The 25,054-nt window shown below is 38.5% G+C and overlaps 1 protein-coding gene across 1 annotated transcript; it reads right to left on the reverse strand.

Annotated features, from left to right (window-relative positions):
• Positions 1-2,616: 2,616 nt before the first annotated feature.
• Positions 2,617-23,318, reverse strand: POGLUT1 (protein O-glucosyltransferase 1). Its single transcript, XM_016140134.2, has 11 exons — positions 23,173-23,318; positions 22,298-22,388; positions 21,132-21,275; positions 17,094-17,229; positions 14,781-14,902; positions 10,325-10,384; positions 8,822-8,921; positions 7,129-7,187; positions 5,922-6,089; positions 5,173-5,229; positions 2,617-4,737 (listed from the first exon to the last, which is right to left on the reverse strand). Exons 1-11 carry the CDS (start codon positions 23,255-23,257, stop codon positions 4,581-4,583), a joined length of 1,179 nt encoding a protein of 392 aa, XP_015995620.1. The 5' UTR covers positions 23,258-23,318; the 3' UTR covers positions 2,617-4,580.
• Positions 23,319-25,054: the final 1,736 nt, after the last annotated feature.

Genomic DNA, 25,054 nt, shown 5'->3' on the forward strand with positions numbered 1-25,054 from the left:
TTTAAAACGTCAGAAACCTCACATAAATGAATAAGAAAGTGCACTACAAGTGGAGTACAGCGAGGAAGGCAATTTGTGCAAATACAAGTCCAACCCACCGCACAACGGCAGGAGGAGCCTCCTGGGCTGGGCGGGGTCCGTTCGTACTTTAGTTCTGGTTTCTGGGAAGAACCGAGGCGTTAGAGATAGGTCTTGGTGCCAGATATGCTGCGATTTCCAGAACACTATTTACAAGAATCAGCTTTGGGCAGGTCTTCCCAAGATTTTACCTACAGTTTCTGGAATTTCTAGTAGGTGTATGCTTGATAGTCCAGCAATTTACCGTCGGTGCAGCTTCTGCTAACATTTGCTTCCAGATATAGTTTTTATTAAAACGCACGCATTTAAAATATTTTCAAACTTTGTGTGTAATTTCATTAAATCTTTTCAAGCAACCATAGTCTCATATTTGCCAGCCTCTACCCCTCCTTTATTCCTTTCTAGATGTAATTCAAAACTTTTACTCTTCGGTAGACTACAATGAATAGAATTCTGAAACTTTATAGCTGGAATTTTATAGAGTAAGCCCAGAGAAGTGACAAGCCGAATTAGTGACAGTGCCAGGAAGATTTCTCTGGAGTCTGGGATAGAGGATTAGATTCAGCTCCCATGATAGCACTTCATTGCATCACAACTTCATCTTTGCTGATGTGTCTCAGTAGACTAGTTTTCACGTCAGAGACCACGTATGTCCAGGACTTAACACAGTATCTAGCACGAAGGTTGAGGAGGAATTCAGATGCCCTGACCCTTGGCTCTGGTTCCAGGTTGCTGCTCATCCCATATAGGCACAGATGACCAGGATAGTCCCAAGGCCTGAAAGCGCAAGAAAATGGCTGTGCAGTCTGCTTAATCTGCATGTAGAAAAGGCTAAATGCTTAAGATGATCCCAGAATCATTCTGGGATGAGGGAGGACTTTGCATTTTAGACCAAGGGTGTTGGGCAGATAATAAAGTAATTCATACAGAACTCAAATGTCCCCAGGACTCACTACCCTGTAGATATAAAGGCCATATCACCAGGCAAATAATACTAACTCCACAGCTGCCTTCTCCTTTGAGTAACTGGAGTTTCATTTCTAAGGTTCCCTTTGCTGTCTAGTACCTTAAGAAGTCCCCAGACCCTTGGACAATGCTCACTGTTGCTGCTACTCCATCTCAGCTCCTCAGTCTCTCTCTACTTGTCATCTTCCCACACTCCTATTTCTCCAAGCCTGGTGGGGCTGGGGGTGCTTACCTTCTTTTACCACTAGGCAAATACTCTCCCTCCTCTTTGGTCTGCTTTCTGAAGGGTCTCAGAGCAACGATAGGCCAAAAGATGTTATGAGGTTTACTTGGGCCAGTGTTTCACATACAGCTCTCTCCTCCCCTGGATGTGCATTTGCCGCCAGAATAATAGAATCAAGGAAGGATTTCAGTAGTCACCACACTGTACCTCAAACCGCCATTCTCCTACTCTTTGCCCTTTTTACTGAATTCTGCTCACAGAACTCAATAGAATCTTCCCCCATCATGAATTTTCTCCCTGGGGTCAAAAGGTTCCTTTTTCCTGCCATGTTCACTAGGTGCTGCCCTGGTCACATATATTTCAGTTTATTATATGTGTTACCAAAGGTGGAGAATGAATTTTAAAAATTCCCAAGTACCACTTCATTTACCCATCCCTCAAACATAACTGTTTTTACCTTCATGAAATTTCCCATCTGCACCAGGTGGAAATTCTTCCTCTAAACTACAAATCCATTGTCTTTATGAATAACCGGCCTTGTAAATAATTGGCCTCATGTCATTTTAATCACTTTCTACCTATAGAGCCTCTCATATTGTTATCATTTTACCTACAGAGCTTCTTTACGCTAGGGAGCCTGTTGAAATATTTTATCTCCCACTGTTTGTGCACAGCAAATGCTCAAAAAGTATTTAATATTAAATGAGTAATTGTAATTGTACCTCTTCACCTCACTCACACCTTACCTGTGGATGCAATAGGCCTACCTTAAATGAAGGGATCTTTAGAAGCATGGAAAGATGGGTTTTCATTTACCCGTATGTGCTCTTGTTTCTAGTCAGTGTAGGGGTGAAGGATAGGGAACTAGCATCTTCGGTACTGACCCAATGGAGACACTTAAATTTTTTCTCTTGGAAACATATGGCTGAGAGACAGTCTGGCAGTCTCTGGAACTGCAGACAGCAGCACTCCAGAGACAGTCCAAAACTCTTGTTGAGGTTCCTGGGGTTGTTCTGCTCTCCACCCTTCCAAGTGCTACTTGTTTAGATTCTTCGAGATGCTTTCATATGCTCCTAAGAAGTTCTTTTGCTTAATCTAGCAAGAGGCAGTTTGTTCTCAGTAACTAGGAGAACCTGACCTAACACAGTTGAGTAAGGTGGGACACTGACAACATCACACAGCTGACACTCACCAAACAAAAGCATTACTTGTATTATCTAAGCATCCCACTTCATTCGAATAAACCAAATCATTCTCTTTTCTTGAGAAAAGTGTGGCCTTTAGCTCTCTGAGGAGAAAAGGGTAAGAGTCTGGGACCCAGCTAGTATTAATAACAACAAACAACCTTCGAAAGTTATGGAGATAAAAATTATTTTCAAAAACATACATTTTACATATTGTTACATGTCATTCTTATACCATCTACACCAAGGTAAACAGTTAAATATAAAACTCTGAATAACATTTCCTGTATTTAAATACAAAGATGCCCTTATTGACTCTTCAAAGGGCCGATGAGAATTTGCATTGTTTTGATTGTTAGCCACATCCAGTCCCTCTTGGAGCCAAAGGCTAAGCAATCTATAAATAGGGTCTACTTAAGCCAACTGTCTCCATCCACCAGTCCATCCAATCATCCATCCTTCCAACAATACTTTAGTATCTACTCTGTGTGAGGCACTGTATAAAATAATGAAGACATCAAGATGAGTAAAACATGATTCCCACCCATCAAGCTCACAGAACAGTAGGAGAAATAGTCAAATAAGTACAGTGCCATGCGATGTCATATAATATAGGCATGAGCGAAGTATTATGATTGCCCCTAACTGCCTAGAGGAATGTAAGAAAGGCTTCAGAGAAATGTGATGCTTGAGCTGGAACCTGGAACAAAATACGAAACATGCCCAGGGAAATGTAGTTTCAGCTCCTAATAAATGACAGAAAATTTTGTTTTTAGTTTAGTGAGAGGAAAATTAAAAGAGAATGATAACATCTCCTAGGACCTCATACTGACAAGGCAAAACCATAGTATTACTTAGAAATCTGGATTGCTTATCACTAGACTACTGCACCCAAGGACACTTTAATACTCAAAAGCAAAAATTCGACTTTAAATGTCTGCCTTATTCCATGCAATGATCTTACCAGGGATATTAAACTTCTCTAAAGACTTCCTCAGGCTTAAAATTTTGCGGGAGTTTAAAATGCCAAATACATTTCTCAGAACTGGAATAAAATCCTGATTTTATATGGCTGATTCTCACACTAATTTTGAAACCAATTAATACCAAACTATTCTTAGGAGTCAAAGGGAAAGAACTGAGCTTAAGGGACAAGAAAGGTTCTGAGCCATCAGACTATATAGTTTAAATCAAACAATTCCTCTTCATTTTTGATTATGTTAGTGAGAACATCCAGATATTAAACTACCATCTAAATATACTTTTCCGAAAGGGAAAAGAGGTCCCTGCAAGACATCAAGAATGTGGACTGCTACCAATTTAAGGAGGAAAAATACTACAGGTGTGCAGAGTGAAGAGCTGCTGTTATTTGTACAGTTCTTTTAAAAAGTAAGGACTACTTCCTAAATTTATTAAGGTTTTTGTCTTTTTTTTTTTTGACACCATAAAAAGAAGGGTGTGAAGGCACAAAAAGGGAACTTGAAATTCAATTGCAATAATTACTCATGCAATTGGCTTCTTTCTATGTGGCATTATAGAAACCTCCTGAGTACCAGAGAGTTTATACTTTTACAAAAGAGAACTCCTATGCCATTGCATGGCACAGCCACTGCTTACTTAGACCTTTCAGGAAATGATCCTCAAATATTGTCCCAAACTCTATAGGGCTTCCTACATTAAAATGTAGCAACAAAGATCAAGCCTAAAATAACTGCAAGATTGCTGTGATGAGTTGTACTAGTTTCAAATGACTGATTTTCTGCTCGAAACAATGGGCCAAAGGACATCATCCCATGGACACAGTCAGTTTCACAGTGACGGACATACATATGTGGATGTATGTCCACAAGCTGTGATCGGTCCTAAGAAAATGAACAGTAGAATCGGGTTCAAAACCCACATCTCATGATTTCTGGTTCTTATTCAGCCAAAGTGTTGAGCTGCTTCATCTGTGTTATACACATTTTGAATCTTTCTCGAGAATTGCTTGGGATGCAGCATGATAAGGAAAACCAGATATCTGGCTGGATAATGTTATTCAAGGTACAGGCGGCACACTCATTAGGCTTCCCACCACAGGATAGCTGAGATCTGCTGCCATAGAGAGGACTATGGTCCAATGATGACTATCAGAGTTCAGTTTTCAAACTTTTGGGAATAATCTGATCATAGCTTTTCCTTCTTGTTACATTATAGGACAGGAATTTAGAGTACTCAGTCAACAGGCTTTCCCAGTAACAGGTGATGTCATCCATCTGCAAGTGGTTCATGATAAACTGGCTTCCCCTAGAGACAAGATTAACAAGAACATTTAAAGGATAGCATCTAATAACATTAATAGTTTATACATGAGTGCTTACCTTATGCCAAGCACTGTTCAGAGTACTTTAAATAAATTAACTCTATGATGATCCTCAGAATCATCATATCCACACACAGGATTTAGCAATAGAACCTAATATTTGTTTTTTCTTAAAAACAAACATGCAAACAGGGCTCAGAAAAAGTACTTGTTTAGTTACCTCATAGATTTCAGTCTACTTCCATAAAGAATGAGCTAAGGACATGTGTGCATGTGTGTTTTTCCCCAGGAGAGCTTTAGTTCTGATTATCTCTGTATAATAAGGATGAAATCCAGATATCGCCTAGTAACAATATTCATATAACTTTAGGGCAAAATGAGAATGATAAAGTGGGAAAGGAAAAATGAGCAGAACTTACCTTTCGGCAATTTCTTGAGCTATGTCATCATTTGCTTTTACAAACTGCAACAGCTCCCTAAAATGGAAAGAATTATTAAACTCTGAAATATAGACCAAGCTCACTAGCACTAAGTCAGAAAGACCATGACTGAGATCTACAGGTAAGTATGTGGATTATCAATTACTTTTTTTTTTACAGGAACGAAATCAGGTCTTCACAGGAACAAAATAGCAATGACAACAACAACAAAAAGTCCCCACACAGGCTGAAAGGCAACCTATTATAGTTTGGGGACACATTTGAGAAGATACAGAAATGTCCAATGATACACATTAAAAATCAATAGTGAAGAAAAAATTTCCCTCCTGTCGCCCTTGTGTTTCTGGCCCCTTTGCCTACCTCTTCCTACCTCTCCTATCATGAGAGAAAATTTGCCTCAGGTTCACTGGGGTCAATTCTCATGATGTATCTGAAGTCCCTCTGATGATATAATAAAATCAAATATTCCTATCTTTAGTCTTTAAGATTAGATAGTTCTCACACAGCATACTGTCTGAATGTTACATTTTGAAATAGCACTACAGCATTGTTTCAAATTAAATCCCACTTATAGCTTAGTTGGATAATAATGTAATAATACCTATGTGAACCAAATAAGAAAAAAAAAAAAAGTTTTCAATGGAAAAAATCACCAAGAGTAAATGTCTTAAATGGCTGGAGACTTAGAGGCAGATTATGGAAACTCTGCTTGGGAGAGAGTGGCTTACTGGACATTGGAGAGATCTGTTTTGACTGGGATATAGTGAACCCACGGCTTCAGTTGTGGATAGAAGAATTCCAACCACTCATCACCAACATGGAAAACAAGTGAACCACACAGGAAAAGGTGCTTGAACCGGAAACTTGCAGCTACACCTCGAAAATTAAACAGGTACCTGGGAAAGAAAGAGCAAAATATACTTGATACTATATGCCTGCTGCCACAAATATGAACTTTTTTTGTTGTTTTTCTTAAACCCTTCTCCCATTCTCTCCTTTTATGACTCCTCTGTCCTCTATTTTCATTTTTCAAGGACACATCAGCATGTCCCTGTGGGGTTTACATAAACTCCTTGCTTTTCCAGGGGTTACAGGTTATTCCCATGAATGTCAGGATGAGGGCAAAGGGGGATACTTTCTTCAAGGAAGAGCTAGACAGAGCCAGGAGCTAGGTGCTGGGCAGACAGGATACGGGGCTCAGGTAGAAATGACACCTCACCCTCTCCTACAAGCTATTCCAGGCCTTGTGTCTTGATGTCATGTGCCCTGCTAGCCTTGTTTTTCCCCTAGAGTACCCCCATCTGGGTCAAAGGCATCCCCTGTTCCCTCTTATGAAGTCTGGAGAGGATAACCAGGCATGCTTAATCAATGTTCAAAGAAAATCCTTGGGAAAAAAGCTATCTTAGAAAGAAAATTTTCTGTTCAACATTTCTTACACATACACCCCTGTCTTGAACCAGAATTGCTTCTACCCTGTAGTTTCCACTGTATAGTGAAATCGGCATTCATCTCTCTCCATCGCCCCGCTATTCCCCTCCTGACCTGGTTTTACCTCTTCGTCTAATTCTTAGTGCTAGCATTTAAATATAATATTTTAGTTATATATGCTTTATACTTTTGAACCTTAAACTGTTCTATTAACCTGATAAATAGTTCCTCTAACTTCAGCTATTGGCTGAGTAGGATGTGGACAGAGGAAATCTTATCACTTTGATTACTAGCAAACAAGCTCTGTGGAAGCAGAGACCATATTTCATTGTCTCTGAACTTCCCACAGAACTGAGGCCCAAACCCTGTGCACAGCAAGCTCTCAGTAAATGACAGCTAAATGAATTATTAACTATAAGCAGGCCCTGGTATTAAAGTTCTCACTCAGAGTAAAGCTACTCCAAAAGCAACAGGGAAACCAAGAGTCAGGAGTCTAGGAAGTCTTACTTGTATTTGCAGTGATCCACAAGATGGACATCCTTAGCAGCTGGCTTTCCCAAGGTGTCCTTTAAGTGAAAAGGGAGTTATTGATATTAGTAGTAATAGCATTTATTGAAGACCTTTGTGCAGCAAGCATTGGTAGACATTTTGTCAACAGGACTTCATAAGTCTCATAATAAACATACTCTGGAAGGATAATTACCCCATTTTGTAGATAAAGAAGTCAAGGTTCAAGAAGTTAGGGGACTTGCTCAGGGTCACATAGCCCTAAGTTGTAGAGCTAGGATTTTAACCTGGGTCTATCTGATTTTAGATTTTAAATTCCCCTGGAGCCATATGAACTCAGAGGTCATGGCCTACAGCACGTTTCACTCTGTAAAGTGGTAGCTGGTGGGCTCAGAGGTATAGCTCACACACAAAGCTTGTTGGCCATGCAAAATATTTGAAATAAATATTCAAATCACTGCCAACATTTCACAGAGGTAGGGTATCTCTTACAAAAAATCCAGATTTCCAACTTTTTTTGTAAAAAGAAAGAGAAATATCTGGTAAACTGGACTCCTTTTCTACTTGGCAGCCATAACTGGACCTTTAGCACTCTTTCCTGCTCACTCCTGTGGCCCCTCGGGGCATCTGAGTTTAGACTTTGATCTACATATATTCCTTCCACCTTATCAGATGGTAAACTCCTTGATGAGGGGAACAAGTCTTGTTTGCTTCCCTATCCTCCCACAGTAGATGCTTTGTTGAATAGATACAATTTTTCATATTTTACTTTTTTAACATGGTTTTTAAATTTCAAATAATAGATACACGCATCTCAAAGATACACTTTGTTTTCTCCATAAGAAGTTTAAATTTTTTTACTTGTATCATCCTCATATGATTTATGGAAAATTCAGATGAGTATATTCTGGGCTTAAAATTCTTTGAATAAGGTAAGAAGTCACAGAGTTAAGACGACAGGGATGGACTGAAGAAGGCAGTCATTGCTGGCTTCATTTTGGGATCACTTTGGGAGTTAAACAAATTAAGATGCCTGGACATCGTGCCCAGAGATTCTGATTTATCTGATTCATTTTTAACTGTCAGGTTGGATTGTGTAGTCAGGGTTGAGAACCACCAGTTTAAACCAGGGGTTAGCAAACTACAGCCCATAGGCAAAATCTGGCCCACAGCTCATTTCTGTATACAACCTATAAACTAAGAATATTTTTACCTTTCAAATGATTGCAAAAAAATCCAAAGAAGAATATTTTATGACACATGAAAACTACATGAAAATCAAATTTCAGTGCCATAAATAGTTTTATTAGAACATAACCACGCTAATATATTTATATATTGTCTATGGCTGGTTTCACGCTATGAGAGCAGAGTTGAGTAACTAACCATAACAGACACCTCACAATCCACAAAGTCTAAAATATGTACCATCTTGCCCTTTACATAAAAAGTTTGTGACCTCTGGTTTACACCTTCAAAGTAGTATAAAACACTACTGAGAATATGGGCCAGAAAAGCAATGTGAGTTTGAAAAAGAATAATTTACATGTATGTTAAAACTAGTTCATGGAACTTTCTCTACATTCATCCCGCCAATGACAGGAAACCTAATCTGAAATTCTACTCAGGTGGCAATGTTCTTTGAGCGAAAATGTTCACTGCTGTAGTTTCTATTCAGATTATTAGTGATTACTTTCATAGATTTCCAGGCCTGGTTTTTGGTGTACTCTGCATCAATAAGTTTTGGATTTTTCCGAGATAGGAGAATGAGAGGATCTCGTTCTGGACTTGTCCTATAAAAGAAACACATGACATAAAAAAACTAAGTGTCCTACACAGTAATACTTCTCAATCTTTGGAAGCTAAGCATTAATTGGGCCCAATGCGATGCTGGTATGCACAGATGGAAAACTCATTGGTTACTTTAATAGTTGGCAGGGGTGGGGGAGAATACTAGATACTGCAGCATCTAGGTAGTCCTAAGCTGTCCCTACCTTACCATTCAGGGATGGGGAGAATTTGGCTCTCCTTGGCTTGCCTCTAGTTTTTAAGATTATGTTGTTTTGGTCACTAGAGCCATATCCCAGGGAATGATTTCCCTTTCAGGAGGGTCCATGTAGCCTTGATAATCATAGCTATGTGACTAGGTAATCACCAGTCACTGAAACAGCTACATGACCTTTGTCGTGTATGTTTTATAAAGTCCGGCATAATATTTAAATTAAAAAAAGAAAACTGAAAGGCTTAATACCCTGACAACTATATTGATAAAAGGTTTTAGCTCTGGTCCAAGTAGCAGATGGTCTTGACATTTGCAGGGTCAAGAGGGGCCCCCTGAGAATCTGATAAGAACTATGGGACCCCTCTCTAGAAAAATGCACACATCCCCCTATAATTTCACGGAAGTCCTAAAACCCTTTAAGTTCACACATGGATTCCAAGTTAAAAATCTGTGATCTCAAGATCTGAGCATCAGAGAAGTTGATAAGTAACAGTAAGCAGTGGCTATTTGGCCTGTCTGAATTCTGAAGCCCAAGTAAATACAGGGTGGGATCTCTGACAAGTACTCACTGAGAAAACTGCAAAACTTTTTCTCTTCAGTCTCTTTTGTATTCATCTGTTCAACACATCGTCACTGTGTGGCAAATACTGTCCTTGGCACTAGGGATACGGAGCTGAAGAACATGGCAAGGGGCCCTCCCCAACCTTTTCCCTTCCCTCTTCCTCTCTTTCTTCCCTCTCCATTTTCGCCAGTCTCAGTCTGTGGTCTCTACCACTATTTTGGCAGCCACATGGTCAGATGGAAAAGGCATTAGGAGATCTGTTTATGGTTCCTGCTCTTAACTAGCAGAGTGACTGGACAAGGTCATAAGCCACTCTCAGGAAACTGTGCCCTCTCAGGCAAGAGGACAGTTCATCTCTTCAACGTTATATACTCAGTGCTCATCATACTCATGGCACTCTGTAAATACCTGTTGAATCACTGGATAAATTTACTTCTTTGAATTGCAGTTTGAGAAAGAATGATTTAGGCAAACTGAGTTCTTCTCTAGTATAAAATTCTGCGATTCTACCTTTTTTTCTTAGTTATCTTAGCTTCCTTTTTGATCTAGAGTTTGTTACATCCTCAAAGCTACTTATATTTTACACATTAATTGAAAGACTATCTTTGTAAAATGTCAAAAAATATAATCACCTTGATCCTCGGAAATACGCAGTGGAATTTTTCTTTTTCCATGGCCACTGTGCTGCTGACCTAAAAATTGATTTTGGTTAGTTTCTATGTTTTTTTCTTAACTATATAAGGATATTTTTAAATAATTTATGAGGATTAGTTCAGAGCTTTACATTTTTAAATAAGTCTGAGCCAGGCTATTCAAAAAAAAAAAAAAGCCCTAAAGGATATGTTCCCTCTTGTTATTACTTCATTCCTCTGGAGGTGCTAGCCAGTAATATCTACAAATCTTCTGTTCCATTAATAAGTTAACAACATTGAAAGCAAAATTCCCTAACACTAAATGACATATTTAGAGCTGTTTAATTCAGTATAACAAGGATTTCTTCTCTACTTTATGTAGAACACTATCGATGAAATTAATATGAAAAGAGAACTACAGAAAATATTAGAAATTGAATTAAGAACAAGAAAACAGATCACTCCCTGACTTCATGTTTTAGATATGTAGGAAGTATCAACAGATTTAGTCTGATTTTGCAAAGTACCCTGGTATTCTCAAAACTGTACTAAGTGCTCTGTAAAGACAACTCAGGTCTCTGAACGCATTTCTGCAACCAGCTTTCCTTGCTGAAACTACCAGCTTACAGATATATCATTCCTAACTTCTGTACAAACCCTGCAAGAAAGTTTATGCAGCATCTTCCTGTGAAAAATGAGGGGGAGGGCTGAACTGGAGTTAACGAGGAATCGGTGGTCTGTATTACTATAATGAAGGACTTAGGATATAAACATTTTATGTAGATACACTTTTCAGATACTCAGGGTATCACATTACTCACTTCTCTCAGCTAACAGCACTGCTCCATATTTCCTGGCTTATCTTCTAGCCCTTTTTTGCTGGATTATCTTTACTTGACTTTTTAGTCCAAGGCCAGCACTCTTTCTTGTTCCGCCCTATATTCTCTCCCACCAAAATATAAACACTATGACATGGTCTTTTTGTTTAATGGGTTTTTCCCCCAGTAGAAAAAAGATAGATTTTATATTTTATATAAAATTCTAATGGAAAAACATAGAAGTGGGGAAATTATCATCTAATCTCCCTACTCACAGATATCCACTTTAAAAAATTTAAGGTTTCAGTAAAATTTCCTTCCAATCATCTCTCCATATCAGGATTCTCAACTGGAGGTGATTTTGCCCCTCTCCCTCAAGGGACATTTGGCCACGACTACAGACATTTTTGATTGTCACACCTTGGGGACTGATACTGGTCACTAGAGGGTAAAGGCCAAGGGATGTTATTAAACATCCGACAACGCACAAGATAGCCCCCTACGACAAAGAATAATCTGTACCAAAATGTCAATAGCAACAAGATTGAGAAACTTTTTTTTCTATAACAGAGATCACACCATGCATGCTGTTAGGTAACATTCTTATAAGGACATGTATCATAGATAATAACAGCCAACACCTATAGAGCACTTACTATGTTCCAGGCACTATTCTAAGTGCTTTATACATATATCAACTCATTCTCATAACCTTATGAGGTGGGTTTGATTCTTCTTTCTTGACAGTCGAGGCTCTTGAGAGGTTAAGTAATTTGCCCAGAATTAGACAGCTAAGAGCTAGGGTTTGAACTCAGAGTCCCTGTTTTTAAATCTTATACTACTTTTATTTTCCATGCGTACACAGTATTCTATTAGATATTTATGTCATAATTCATTTCTTATGGATGCACTTTTAGGGAGTTTCCAACTTTTTGCTTTAAAAAAAAACAACACTGAGTGAATATCCTTGTACATACCTCTTTGCAAACTTGTCTCAGAATAAATTCTAGAAGTGAAATGGTTGGGTCAAAGGATATTCTCACTTTAAATTTTGATATATATTGCCAAACTACCCAACCAAACAAAAGTATCAATTTATACTCAAATTTTTAGTATAAATATCCTTGGTCCCTGGGAAAACTGTGTTTAATATACACAGACTTGAACCGTATATTGTTTCTGATTTCCTTTTCCCTCATTTTTGCTACTCACCTACCTACCCCTCAAAAGGCCTACGTTAGGATTTGTTCTCCAGGTAAGCGCTAACAGTGCCCACCACAGCCTGGTGTTGCAGCAGCCTTCTTTGATAAATCTCTTTCCTGACCCCTGACACTAGAGAATGAAATCTTTAAATCTACAGGGACAATGAATTCTTCTACAGAGGGAAAAATAATCAATGGAGACAAACTCCCAAAATAGAAAAATGGCAGGCTGATATCAGTGTAGATTATCACTTAAGTTTCAAGGTAAGAAATGAAATCACATAGCTAGAGATTCTAAATGGAAGGCCCTTAAAAATAAAAATTGCAATTATATAATCATTAATAAATTCAACTGAAGAACATAAGGAGAAGGTATCAAAAAAAATTTTCATATATGATTAGATTTTAAAACATATTCTATCTCCCTATAAGTTGCCTATTAGTTTTCAAGGGGGAAAAACAGTAACTGTGCAGTGAAGGAAATGGATAACACCTTGACTGGGTGAACAAAATTAACATTACTAATAAGGGAAAGATGGATGAAAAATCAGTTTTTTAAATATAGTATTCAGAATAGTAACACATAAACTGAATCTGATCACAAGGAAAGAGACAAAATCAAACTGAAGAACGTTCTATAAAAAAGTGGCCTGTATTCTTCAAAATGTCAAGATCATGAAAGAGGAAGACAGGCTGAACAGCTCTTCCAGATTAAAAGAGACCAAAGAGACATCACAAGTACATGCAATACATGATTTTGGACTGTATCCTGTACTAGAGGGGTAGAGTACTATACAGGACATTATTGATACAATTAAGTGTCGTGTCCTGAATTGGATAATTACAGTGTGGTTAAGAAAGAGAACATCCTTGCTCTTAGGAAATCTATAATTAAAGTATTAAGGGATAAAGTCTCATAAAACACCCAATATACTCTCAAATAGTTCAGAAAAAAAACAAATTATGTATGTATTACATATGCAGTCCAAATGTCTATCGGAAGACATAATTAAGTAAATTATCATCCACACAGTAGAATACCATGCAACTGTTAAAAATAATGAGGCAGTTTCATAAATACTGACATAGAAAGATTTCTAAGACACATTGATTAAGTGCGGAAAAAAATTGCCTAGGTTGGACGCATTTATAAATTTTTTATGAGCATGTATAGGTTTTATAATCAGAAAAAGAAGTTGTTATTAAAGATTTTACAAAGAAAGTAGATGTATAGCAGGTGGAAAAAGTGTGATAAGGGTTCTGGCAAGTATCTGAAAAAAAGAAAAGGATTAGAAAACACCAAGAATGACCTGGAGGAATAATGGTTAAAGACCTTTTTACTTTTCCCTCTCTCAAAATTATGTTCAAAATTAAAAGATAAGTAAGATATGATGGCCTCAATGTCTAGAGAACATGGGTAACATTAACTGGTAAAATGGAAAGAATAATGCGCTCAGAAACCTGAAATTCAGGCCTACATATTCCCCTGGCCTTGATCAAGTCACTTAACCCACATGGGCCTTCATTCCCTCATCCCTGAAATAAAGACTTGGACGAGCACAATTTCCAGTTCAAGTTCTATGAAGTATGAGACCAAGTTATCTTAAAAAATAATTTTCAAATTATGCCCACGAGGTAATGACTCATTTTTTAACCCGAAGGGCTGTGGCCCCACACACTTCTCCAGAGAAGGGACATTTGCTTCATCCCCTTTGAATCTCCAACCATACTTCGTACAGGTGATAGATATTTGTGAAAAAAAAGTTGAATTAAATTATTGCTTCCCCTATGCCTGAGGGAAGACTATATAGACTGTGTTTCTACAAGTTTGCTTATTAAGTACCAATGTCGTTTGAATCATTAATGTAAAAAGTAGCTAAGTAAGAAATACCTACAGCTTGGAAGACCCAGAGTATTCAAATTCTAAAATGATGGCAAGAGCCAACAAGCCAAGGTATGTCTCAGTCATGTATCAGAGAAGATGTGGAGTAAGCTTGTCCTTGAGATACATATGGGACATTTAAGCCCACCCCATCCCCACCTAAAGGACTTAGTTCTAAATTATAAAATACATATATGTTCCTCCAAGTAATGTTCTATCCTCCCCCATAACATGATCATTTTTTTTAATTATGAAAGTAATTCACTCTTATTCAAAGAATCTTAAAAGTATAATAATTTAAAGAAGAAAAGGCTCTTACAATCCCTTCCACAAACGCACTGCTGATACTTTAGACTAGGTTCTTCTGCTCTTTTTCTATGGATATATAAATATTTTTATACATATGCAAAATTGCTTATGCTATACACCGTTTGGTCTTCTATTTTTAACCTAAAAGTTAGTCATTTTAAAGGAAGTAACTGTTTATACTCTACTGTTTATTTCAAGAAGACCCACAAAGAGAGACCAAAAAAACACCTCTCTAAAGGACCTACCTTACCAGATCTTCTCTGAAGAGATCCCACCGTCCAAGACCCGTAGGATAAATTGGCCAAACGGCAGGTCCCCCTTCCCAAAAAGTCCAAGCAGGATACATAATATCATGGTACTCTGATGTCTTCAACAGAAACAGAAAGGTTATTCTAAATCAGTCTCACAACAGAGGGAGACGCAGCAAACTGCATTCATGCCACAGGATCTGGACACATTGTCAAAAATATATCTTCCCTAGTCTGCAAAGTCTAGACTCTAGAAATCAAAAGGCAAAAATGACTATGGATTAAAATTCATGGGCTCACTGAATGCCATAATTTGAAATCACATTAAAGGTCAATTTTTCCAGTTCCCCAAAGTTCTGTTTTTCTCGAGGACATACGTTGTTATGGTTCTTAGTATAAAGAAATAACATACCCAGTTCTGCATAATCATATAACTCTCTCATTTTTTAACTGTTATTATGCTTGGAGTATATACTGTCTTACCAGTTCTTGGTTATTTCCTAGATGGGTCTTTCGAGAGCAAGAATTAGAAAATACAGTGCAATGGTTAAGGGTGTGGACTCTTGCAACAGATCATCTGAATTTGAATGCTGACTCCACCTCTTTCCAGCTCTAGACAAGTTACTTAATCTTTCTATACCTCAGTTTCCTTATCTTTATAATGGGAGAAGTAATAATATCAATAATACTATCCATGTAATAGGCTTATTTTGAATATTAAATGAGTTATACATTTAAAAAGCTTAGAATAGTGTTTGACACATAGTAGGTACTCAGTAAATGTTAGTACTGCCTAATGTTGTGGCACTGTTGATCTCACAATGGTTGGTCAATAAATTCTTAATTATTCAACGATCAGGGTTAGAAGTGTAGATAGGCAGAATGAGGAAAGGGGTGTTATCTCACATTTTTTGAAAAAAGTTTGAAACCATTTTTCCCTTTTTATGGTTATTTCTGTTAAAACTCTAGCCACTAATAAACCTCTAAGTCTACTGTTTATTCCATTGAAATTACACGTGCAGTATGCCATTTGCCTTCTCTTAAATACTTAAAAAATTGTATGTGATTCATCAAGCAGCTCTGGCATAACAGCTGCTCAAAAGAAGCTGCACAATTACTACAAAGTTGACAGACTAAATCTCTCTTTTGGAAATTAGGAGTCACTAGTTAAAAAAAAGGAAAAAAGGAGGGAAGTAAAAATGAAAGGAAAGTGTACTGATGGTCATACATAATCATCGACAGAAATAATAGATAAATAATGAACAAAGTCCTTACTGATTTACATGGGAGTCTCTATCTCTTCTTCTGGTAAGGTTTCGTGACAAACAATGGGACCAAGCACTTTTGAGAAATGAGGCTAAACCATGGGAAATGCAACACACATGTAGCCTCAGCCCACTTGCAATACAGGAAATAAACAAGTTTAGAGAGGAAGTAAACTGTTATAAAGAGAAAGTGGGGATAAAAGATCCCTATGCTTCAGAAAAACCAAATCAGAGATGATGTTCCTGTTCTCGAAGTCTGCAGGGTTTTCCTAAACCTGCTCTTCCCCTAGAGTCTCTTCCATCCATTCTCTTCTAGCCTTCCCAACCCCCATCTCCAGATATGTTCATACTCAGTCTCTAAGGAACCAAGGCCCATCCTTGCTAAATACAATTTTCAAGAACCTGAGCACTGGCAAGATAGTAATTGTCCTGAATTCTCCAAGACCACAGGTGTGTTCTAGTACTTCTATCCCTCCATTACTAGACCCAAAGATCACCCCCTCACAAACTCCTCTCAGATATCTCAGTCTTATCCTCTCAATGAGCTGCTTGGGCACAAATTGTGTAGAGTTATCTAACACCTTTGGTTTCACTGTTAGCCATGCTGGGTCCCTAGGATACAGTGACAGATAGGGCAGATGATACCCAATACTGTGTCTAAAGTATATTTTGTAGGAACTCAACAAATATTTTTGAAGGTGTTCCTAATTCTGTGCCTATGAGCTTTCTTGGGTCACTCTCTCCCAAGGATCACTGAACCCCATCTCCAATGTCCTATAGGTTCCTCAGGCCTCTCTCATTCCCTATCCTCCATCCCTCGCCCTATCAAGACTTAAACAACCTCTCGTTATCTACAGGTCCTCAACCCCATCTCCTCAGTCTTATTGCTAAACTACTGTGAAGCTAACAAGAAAAAAGACCCATTCCTGGATCTCAGGCCTCACCCTCACCATTACCCATGAGACTCTGCCACAGGACAATCATCTCCTGGTCATATTCTAGAGGACCACCCAGCGTCCCCTCATATGGCCCTTCCTGTACTTACCTTACTAAAGGAGAAGACTGGAATAGCAGGCTCCATCCACTTAGGAACCTGAGGATAATCTCGTACATTGATCACCATCTCCATGTCAGGGAGGTGCCCGATAACTTCCAAAATAAAATGTTCAACACCACTACACCTGTCAACCAGAAATACCACAGATTCACCTGAGCACTGCCTGCTCTAGGACAAGACCAGGTCCCATGCACACTGTTAAAGTAAGACAAGCCAGTTTTCAGATCAACAGGCTGCTGCAAAACCTACTGAAAGCAATACTAATAAAAGGATTATGCCACTCTTTCAAATTGTACAAGCTATCTTTCCTAGCTACACTGCTCCAGCTTCCAATACTAAATACAATGTTCTAATTGGATCATCATAAGTTTGAAGGGGGTATTATTGCTACTCCTACAATGACTTCTCTATTCATTCTAAGCTTTTTTTCTTTGTTTTCCCTACATGGGATACTTTAATTGGTAAGCAAGACATAAATTCTGATAGGAACTGGAAAGGCTAATTTTCTAATTGTGTCCCTTCGGCTTGCTTCTCACAAGACATTATTTTATTTCCATCATAATTAATTTCACAGTTGTTATGCACACAATCACAAAAATTGTAATTTGCATTCTGACTAGACTCCCTGGGAATCTTCAGAGGCTTTCTGGAAAGAAAAAGAGGATACACTGACAGCTTAGCTTTTCTGACTCATCCTCTGAGGTCCTGACCAGCACTATACTTAGGGCAATAAGACCAAAATTTTCTGGCAGCATGGAAATGAATGATTTAAAACATTGATTTATATATAGGGAGATAACTGCAAAAAATATCAATGGTCTATAAACACAAGAAAAGACGCTCAACTGTATTAATAATAAAGAAACGCCAAAAGCCAAAAGGGGATCTGGGGTGGGAGATAGGACAGATGTTGTTTAAGGGTACAAACCTACAACGACTAGTAAATATATCTAGAGATTAAATACACAGTACAGTAAGTCTTCACATAACATTGACAAATTATGCAACTTTACGCAAAATGATATGTAACTAAACCAGTTTTACCAAAGGCTAATTGATATAAACAGGAGTTAAGCTTTTCCATCAATATTCCAACGAAACAAAGTTAAACAAAATGATATATTCACAGACCTGCTGTGCAGTGAATATAGACAACATTACATTACAATCATCAAACTTTCTAGGAGACTAGAACTTAATTATTCCAACTACTAAAAAGAAAGGATAATTACATTATATGGTAGAGGTGCTATTATCCTACAATGTAGCAAATTAACATATATACCTTAAATTTACACAATTATGTGAAACATATTTCAATTAAAAAATAAGTAAATAAAATATCACCATGACAAAAAAAAAGAAAGAAAGAAAAGAATTCTAGTGAAGCTACATGCCAGTTTTCACTAATCGGATTGGCAAAGATCAAAAAGTCATAACATAGAGTGTTGGTGAAGGTGTGAGGTCTATTTGGAGCACGTGATACCAAGGTGGTGAAAGTGTAAATAGGCAAAACCTCTTTGAAAGACAATTTTCTTCTATTTATGAAGATTTTAAAAATGCATTAATTAATCAATACTACTTAATTAACCTGCAGATTATCTATGAGTGCTCAAAGGTGTGCATACAGGGATATTCACTGCAGCATTGTTTGTGTTAGTGAAAAATCAAAGAGGAATGATAGAGCAGTGAGAAACCCACACAATGGATTATTATGCAGCTATGAAAAAAGGAGTTCTCTATGTACCCTTATGAAACAATTTCAAAATCTACTGTTACATAGAAAAGTGAGTTGTAGAACAGAAGATAGAGCGTGTTCTAATCTGTTGATTACTCTAGATAATTGTATATGCGTACATTATTTCTGGAAGAATATACAAGAAACTTGTAAGTGTGGGGGTCTCTTGAGAGGAGGATTCAGGAATTAGCAGTCTGGGGGTTAAGTTGGTAGAGAAACTTTCTTTTCAATGTACATCGTTTTGAGTTGTCCAAATATTTTACCATGTGCATGTAACACAACTTAGATACTAAAAAAAGAAAAGAAATAAAACTACTTCAAAAGTTTTAAAAATATATTATTGTAGTACATTTATATGTAACAGCTAAAACATGCATTTTCTTTCATATTTGGCTTTTAAAACAGAATTCTCTCACATACTATATGATTCCATTTACATAAAACCCTTGGAAATAGTCTAAAATGAGAGAAAGCAGATAAATGGATGCCTGAGGAAGGGGCAGGGCGGGGAAAGGAAGGCATGGCAGGGAGGGGTGAGAGAGAGGGATTGCAAAAAAGGATGAGGACACTTTTGGGAGGGACAGATATATTCATTATTTTGTTGTATATTTACATCGAAACATCAAATGTATACTTTAAATGTGTGCAGTTTATGTCAGGCATACCTCACTAAAGGTATTATTTTTTTAAATGCCATTATTCTTCATCTCTGAAATGATGTGTTTTCAGTGTTAATTAGACGGTGCTCTGGTTCCTCAGCAAAAATCTCAGCTTATCTTTGAAATGCTGAGTTTATGTTTTATTTTGTTCAGAAATGAATTTTTTAAATGTCATATAGGCCTCTGAAACTGAGTGAATTAGAAGTTTCTAGACCTAGAAAGATATAGTTGGCTAGATGAGAATCTGAGATATCATACAACTGTGTGCATTTCATTAAGAAAACTGGTCTAAATATTTCATTCTTTTTTCTGTTCTGTCCAACTATGTTTTTCTTAGTTGTGTGTGTAGTTAGGATAAGGAACTTTCAATGCATTAGAAAAACAGACGATTTTATTGTCAATGAAATGTCCTGTATTCCCTTCAGAACATTTCTAAGAGCTCCTGATCCTGAAAATACTCTGAAGTCTGGAATAAGAGGTAACTTTTTGGAAACTTTGAAAGTATTTAATTCATCAGGAAATTGTCCAGCTGTTAAACACTGGATAAACTTTCAAAGTCCAACAATGTCTATATTCATATGTTCTTTCTTATTTGTGGAAATTAGAAACTCCTCTATGTCCATGATTTGTACTTAAATATTACTGTCCCAAGTAATGAAACAAATGTCTGTTTACAATACCTCAAGATTTTCCCCCTACCACCTTAATTTCCCTTGACACTTGGTAACAAAAAGGTAATTGTGGTTACTTAAGTGTAGTGAGCTATTAAGTGATCTTTCCTTTCCTTTTTGTTGTTGTTTCACATACTTTTGACAACAAAAATGTGTTAATTTGTAATAAAGCTGTTATTAAGAACAAATATATAAATTCTTATGTCCAAATGGATGTGTGGGTTTTTTTACAATACTGCTCATTTACTTTACTTTTAGTGATAGCATAGAGATTATTTAGAAAGAAGAGTTAGGTAAAGGAATGCCATACCCCCTGAGTTCTGTACTTTATAATTTTATAAAGATTTAACTTTTTTAAAAAAGACTTCTAAAAGGAAGTTTATCACTTCTCATGTATTATGCTGCCTAAACCCACCTTCCAGGCTCAGTCCGTGACGCTCTCTGCTTGCTCCCTGCCCGCAGCCTACTGATTTGTTACCTCAACTCACACCTGAAGTTGTGGCTAGTGTAGCCTGCACAATCTGCAGCCCCAGTTACTCTTGACTTTCCACCATTTTTCTTTAAATATTCAGTATCTAGAACAATACTTAGCCCTTGACAGACAATCAAAGCTCCTCCTCCTTCAGGCCAGCTCACTCCCACTAGGTCTCATCAGCCTGTGTCCTACAGCTACTACATCCCAAGAAGGAAGAGAAGGGGCAGAGTCACAGCCAGTATAACCATTAATATGCCCAAGCCTCAGGAAGAGAGAGGAGACAGGCTTTGATATAAGAGAAAGGAGGACAAGAGAAGGCAAGAAAAATTCACAGGTGAGAAGAGCGTGTCATTATTTCGTATTCCCCTAAAATGTGAGGAGGGATTTGCCTGTAGGTCCCTTTAATTGGCTTCCTTATAAGAAAATATCAACCAAGCTCATATGTAAGAATGTCAGAAGATATATTTACATCATAACTCTTACCTTGAGGGAAACATGCAGTCATTTTCTCGGTATAATCTATTCTTAATGATCTGATAGTGAGTTCCTAGCTTCCGTCTGACTACCTCTGCCATCATCTTCCTTGAGATACCTCCTCGGAAAGGAGTCAGATCCTCTTCTATGACACTAGGAAAGAATGCAAATCATCAAAGAAAGCAGTCCAAGAGAATGATATCAGTCCACCTACTTCTTTTCTGTGGGTTTAGGTTTAATATTATAGAACACAGTAAGCTGCGGGAAAGAATAGAGAGCAGTAATGGGTACTTTTCCCCGGAAGCTCCGTAAGTAATCTAGAACCTCATCAACAACAAAGTCACAAAAAGGAAAAAGCAAGTCAACTTTTTTTCTTCCCCCTCTATTTGGATTACCCATCCCTTGCCTGATATATATTCCACCTTCCCTACTCATGTCATATTCGTATCCTCCCAGTCACTGCAGTGACATTGACCTCCCCTTCTCTGAATCCCACAGAAAGTATAGCTTATGCCTTGCAGTCTGACACTGTCTGATTACCTTGTTCTGGTCTGTCTGGCCCCCACCCACCCCATATTTTAACAAACTAATAGCAATAACCAAAAATTACACTATTTGTATCCCTTTTAAAGTTCAGTACATAGTAAGTTTTCAGTAACACAAGCTTCAGGTAAATTTTTTGAAGAGTCAAGGAATAACATAATGAGGAGCTAAAGGACTCTGATATTTAGCTGATGGGGAACCTGAGACCCAGAGAAGTTAAATGGCTTGCCATGGGGATAATTACTGGGAGATGTTGGACTAGAAGCTAATTATTGCTTTCATAGTAATCTTTCTTCCACACTCTAGCCGTAATTAGCATACTTTAAAAATAATCAACAGGAAAAGCATGATTAAATTCACTTATAAATATGCATATGCCTTCAGCAGTGTTCATTGAGTACTTACTGAGAGCAAGCATAAGGACTACAACAATGATTAAGACATAGACCTTGACCTCAAAAAACTTTCAAGTCCAGTTGGGAAAACAGACAAGTGCATGTGCTAATTCCCATAGGGAGTTAATAGCAATTCTAAGACCACCAACTCCCTGACAACTTGTGGATCTCTTGTGGATCTTAAGGGACTTCCTTGTGACAAGAACTCAATTCTCAAAGACAAATCAAAGAACTCACCCATGGTAGCAGCTGCAGTTTTGACTTGAACATGGTTCATAATTCTCCAAAGACCTGTTTATTTGGTCAATAAATACTTTCCATTTTGAACCTTTGATAAGTTAAGTAAATGAAGGTTAACAAAATACCCCTTAGCATTCTTATTTCCTAGCAGCAGGCAAACGAATCTATAGAAGTTTTAAACATCCCTTTACCATCCCACTGGTGGAAAGTAAATGCCAGCAAGGATTCATTCTGTAACTCCCCAGCTCTCATGTCAAATCTGCTCCTCTACTAGGGCCTTCGGATGTCCAAGACATTGGAAATTTTCCAAGCTTAATGCCTGACATTCAAAAGGCTGCGCATAAACTGGAGCATGGATTTCCTGCTTTTTGCTAGTCAAATCAGGTCCCATAGAGAGGATCGATTAAAAACCACAGACGTTAACCCTATGGAGCTTCATCTCTTCTGGCAATGGCCTAAACACACACACACACACACACACACACACACACACACACGAATTAGTTCCCAGTTTGTTTTAGGGAGGTGCAGTTGCCAAACACGTGCGATGCCCGCTATGGGTGTACAGGGGAATTCCCTCTCCTACCCACTATCACCCCCGAATTCTGGAGGATAGGTTACTCTCCATGGTACTTGGCAGAAGTGTTAAGACACCCAGAAGCTCACTATCCGCTCCAAGGCGCCCCATCCCCAACCTCGCCCCTATCCCAACCCGAGCCCTCTGCCCAGCTCTCCGTTACAGCAACCACAGCATCAACCCGGTGTCCGGTGTCTGCTGCACCGGGGAGCTGAGGGTAGGGGCCGGGAGAGCGCCTCTGGACTGAACCAGACCCGGAGCCCTAGCGACAGGCTCCGCCCCGTCTGGAGCCCACCTGGCTCCTTGTGGCGGCCCGGCACTGGAGACAGAAGTAGCAATAGCAGCCACAGCCCAAACTGGGAGCGGGCCCACCGCTCCATCACTAGCGAGCCACTGCGGAATCTCCGGTGCAGCCTGGGCGGAAGAGCAGCCCCGCACAAATATGGCGGTGCGAGCCGCACCACGTGGGCGGAGGGCCGCCCCACACAGAGATGGCGGGTAGCCGCTTTGCCTACTCCGCCCCCAAATCCCAACACTGGCAGAGATTCCCAGGGGAATACTTGTTAGGAAGTTCGGGCTTCTCAGCGTCTAGCGAACGGGCTGGGGGCAAGGGGAGGTTGTAACCCTGTTCCTTTGCTTAAAACCAAGTTATATGGTTAGCTATTGAAGGGGGCCAAAAGTTTTGCCTTTTGGAATATTAATTTTAAACTGTTTATTAAGAAAAAAAATAACTCAGAAAGAACCTTTGACTCTCCCCCTTCCTGCCTGAGAGACCCAGATGGAAAGGCCTACTCCGGGAATTGGATCTTACCATGTTTATCTAGCCTAATTTGAATTAAGTATGGTAAATAGGAGGGCTTCTGGCTGGGACCTAGATGGATAGATACCCCTATGTCTCATTGTTTCTGAGTTGGCTAGCAAGAATTTGCCTGCCTGTGTGTTCCACTACTCCTCAACTACCTGTAAATTGCCCTTTCTCATTTCTGAAATAGAAGACCACATTTCCACCCCCTCTTCTCCTTTGTCCAAAATGTCACATATACCCAATGCCACACTGTCTTTGGAATGTTCATGCTTATGTGAATTCCCCATGAGCATGTATTATAATTTGATTCTCTCTTGTTAATCTGCCTCTGTTAACTTGATTATTAGCCCAGCTAGAAGGACTTAAAATATTTCGCCCCACACAATAGTATATAGCAGGGGTCCCCAACTGCTGGGCCATGGACCAGTACTGGTCTGTGTCCTGTTAGGAATATGGCTGAACAGCAGGAGGTCAGTGGCAGGGGAGTGAGCTAAGCTTCATCTGTATTTGAAGCTGCTCCCCAACATCACCATCTCAGCTCCACCTCAGATCATCAGGCATTAGATTCTCATAGGAACACTGGTCCCTGGTGTCAAAAAGTTCGGGGGCCGCTGGTGTACAGCACTGCTAAGACCCAAGGGCTTGCAAATTCTATTTTTAATAGAATTTTTATAACAATTGGGGTGACTTAGACATGGAAAAATATCAGTGGGCAACATTACACTGGACAATATAAATATTCTACTACAAGTATATAGAACTATAAGTATTTATCTATTGTTTAAAATATTCAGAGTGACATCTTAGGCTCTGTGGAAACACATGGAAAAACAAGATGAAATTTGTGCCCTCAGGGAGTTTAGAACTAGTGGAGAGACAAATAAGCTTTCTTCAGGGATAATTTACAACTTAAAACATATGTAAATGTTCCTGGTTTCAGTGGAGGGAAAGATCAATATGAACTAGAAATACGGAGGAAGGGGTAAGAAGGGTATATTCCAGGCTGAACAAAAAGGAAATGTTGCAGTTAAGGAATATTGTGCTGGAGTCACTAAAAAAGGGAAGCCATAATTTGCAGAAAATGAGGATCGAACTTGGGGTGACGGTAGTGGAGGGTAGAACTTAAGATGCATGTTGAGGAATGGTGGAAGATAAAATAATGTCGATTGGTTAGGAATGGGCTATATCATTCTGAATGTGTAGGCAAGAGGAGAAAATGGATCTCCGGCACTATATCATACAAGACTTCTTCAGAATCCAAATGGAAACTTTCTAAAGTTTCTTTTACTTCCAGGAATGTCACAGTACTTCAAAATGAATGTTCATGAAAAACACAGAATTAGGCAGTGTACTACACAGATGAACACCACAG

The sequence above is a fragment of the Rousettus aegyptiacus genome, unplaced genomic scaffold (genome assembly GCF_014176215.1).
Source record: "Rousettus aegyptiacus isolate mRouAeg1 unplaced genomic scaffold, mRouAeg1.p scaffold_m13_p_4, whole genome shotgun sequence".
NCBI classification, from domain to species: domain Eukaryota; kingdom Metazoa; phylum Chordata; class Mammalia; order Chiroptera; family Pteropodidae; genus Rousettus; species Rousettus aegyptiacus.

Coding starts and splice junctions, on each gene's coding strand:
- POGLUT1 (XM_016140134.2), bottom strand. CDS start 23,257: ATGGAGCGGTGGGCCCGCTCCCAGTTTGGGCTGTGGCTGCTATTGCTA. Junction 6,090..7,128: donor GTGGATCACTGCAAATACAA/GTAAGACTTCCT, acceptor TTTCTTTCCCAG/GTACCTGTTTAATTTTCGAG. Junction 5,230..5,921: donor ACAGATCTCTCCAATGTCCA/GTAAGCCACTCT, acceptor TTTCCATTTTAG/GGAGCTGTTGCAGTTTGTAA.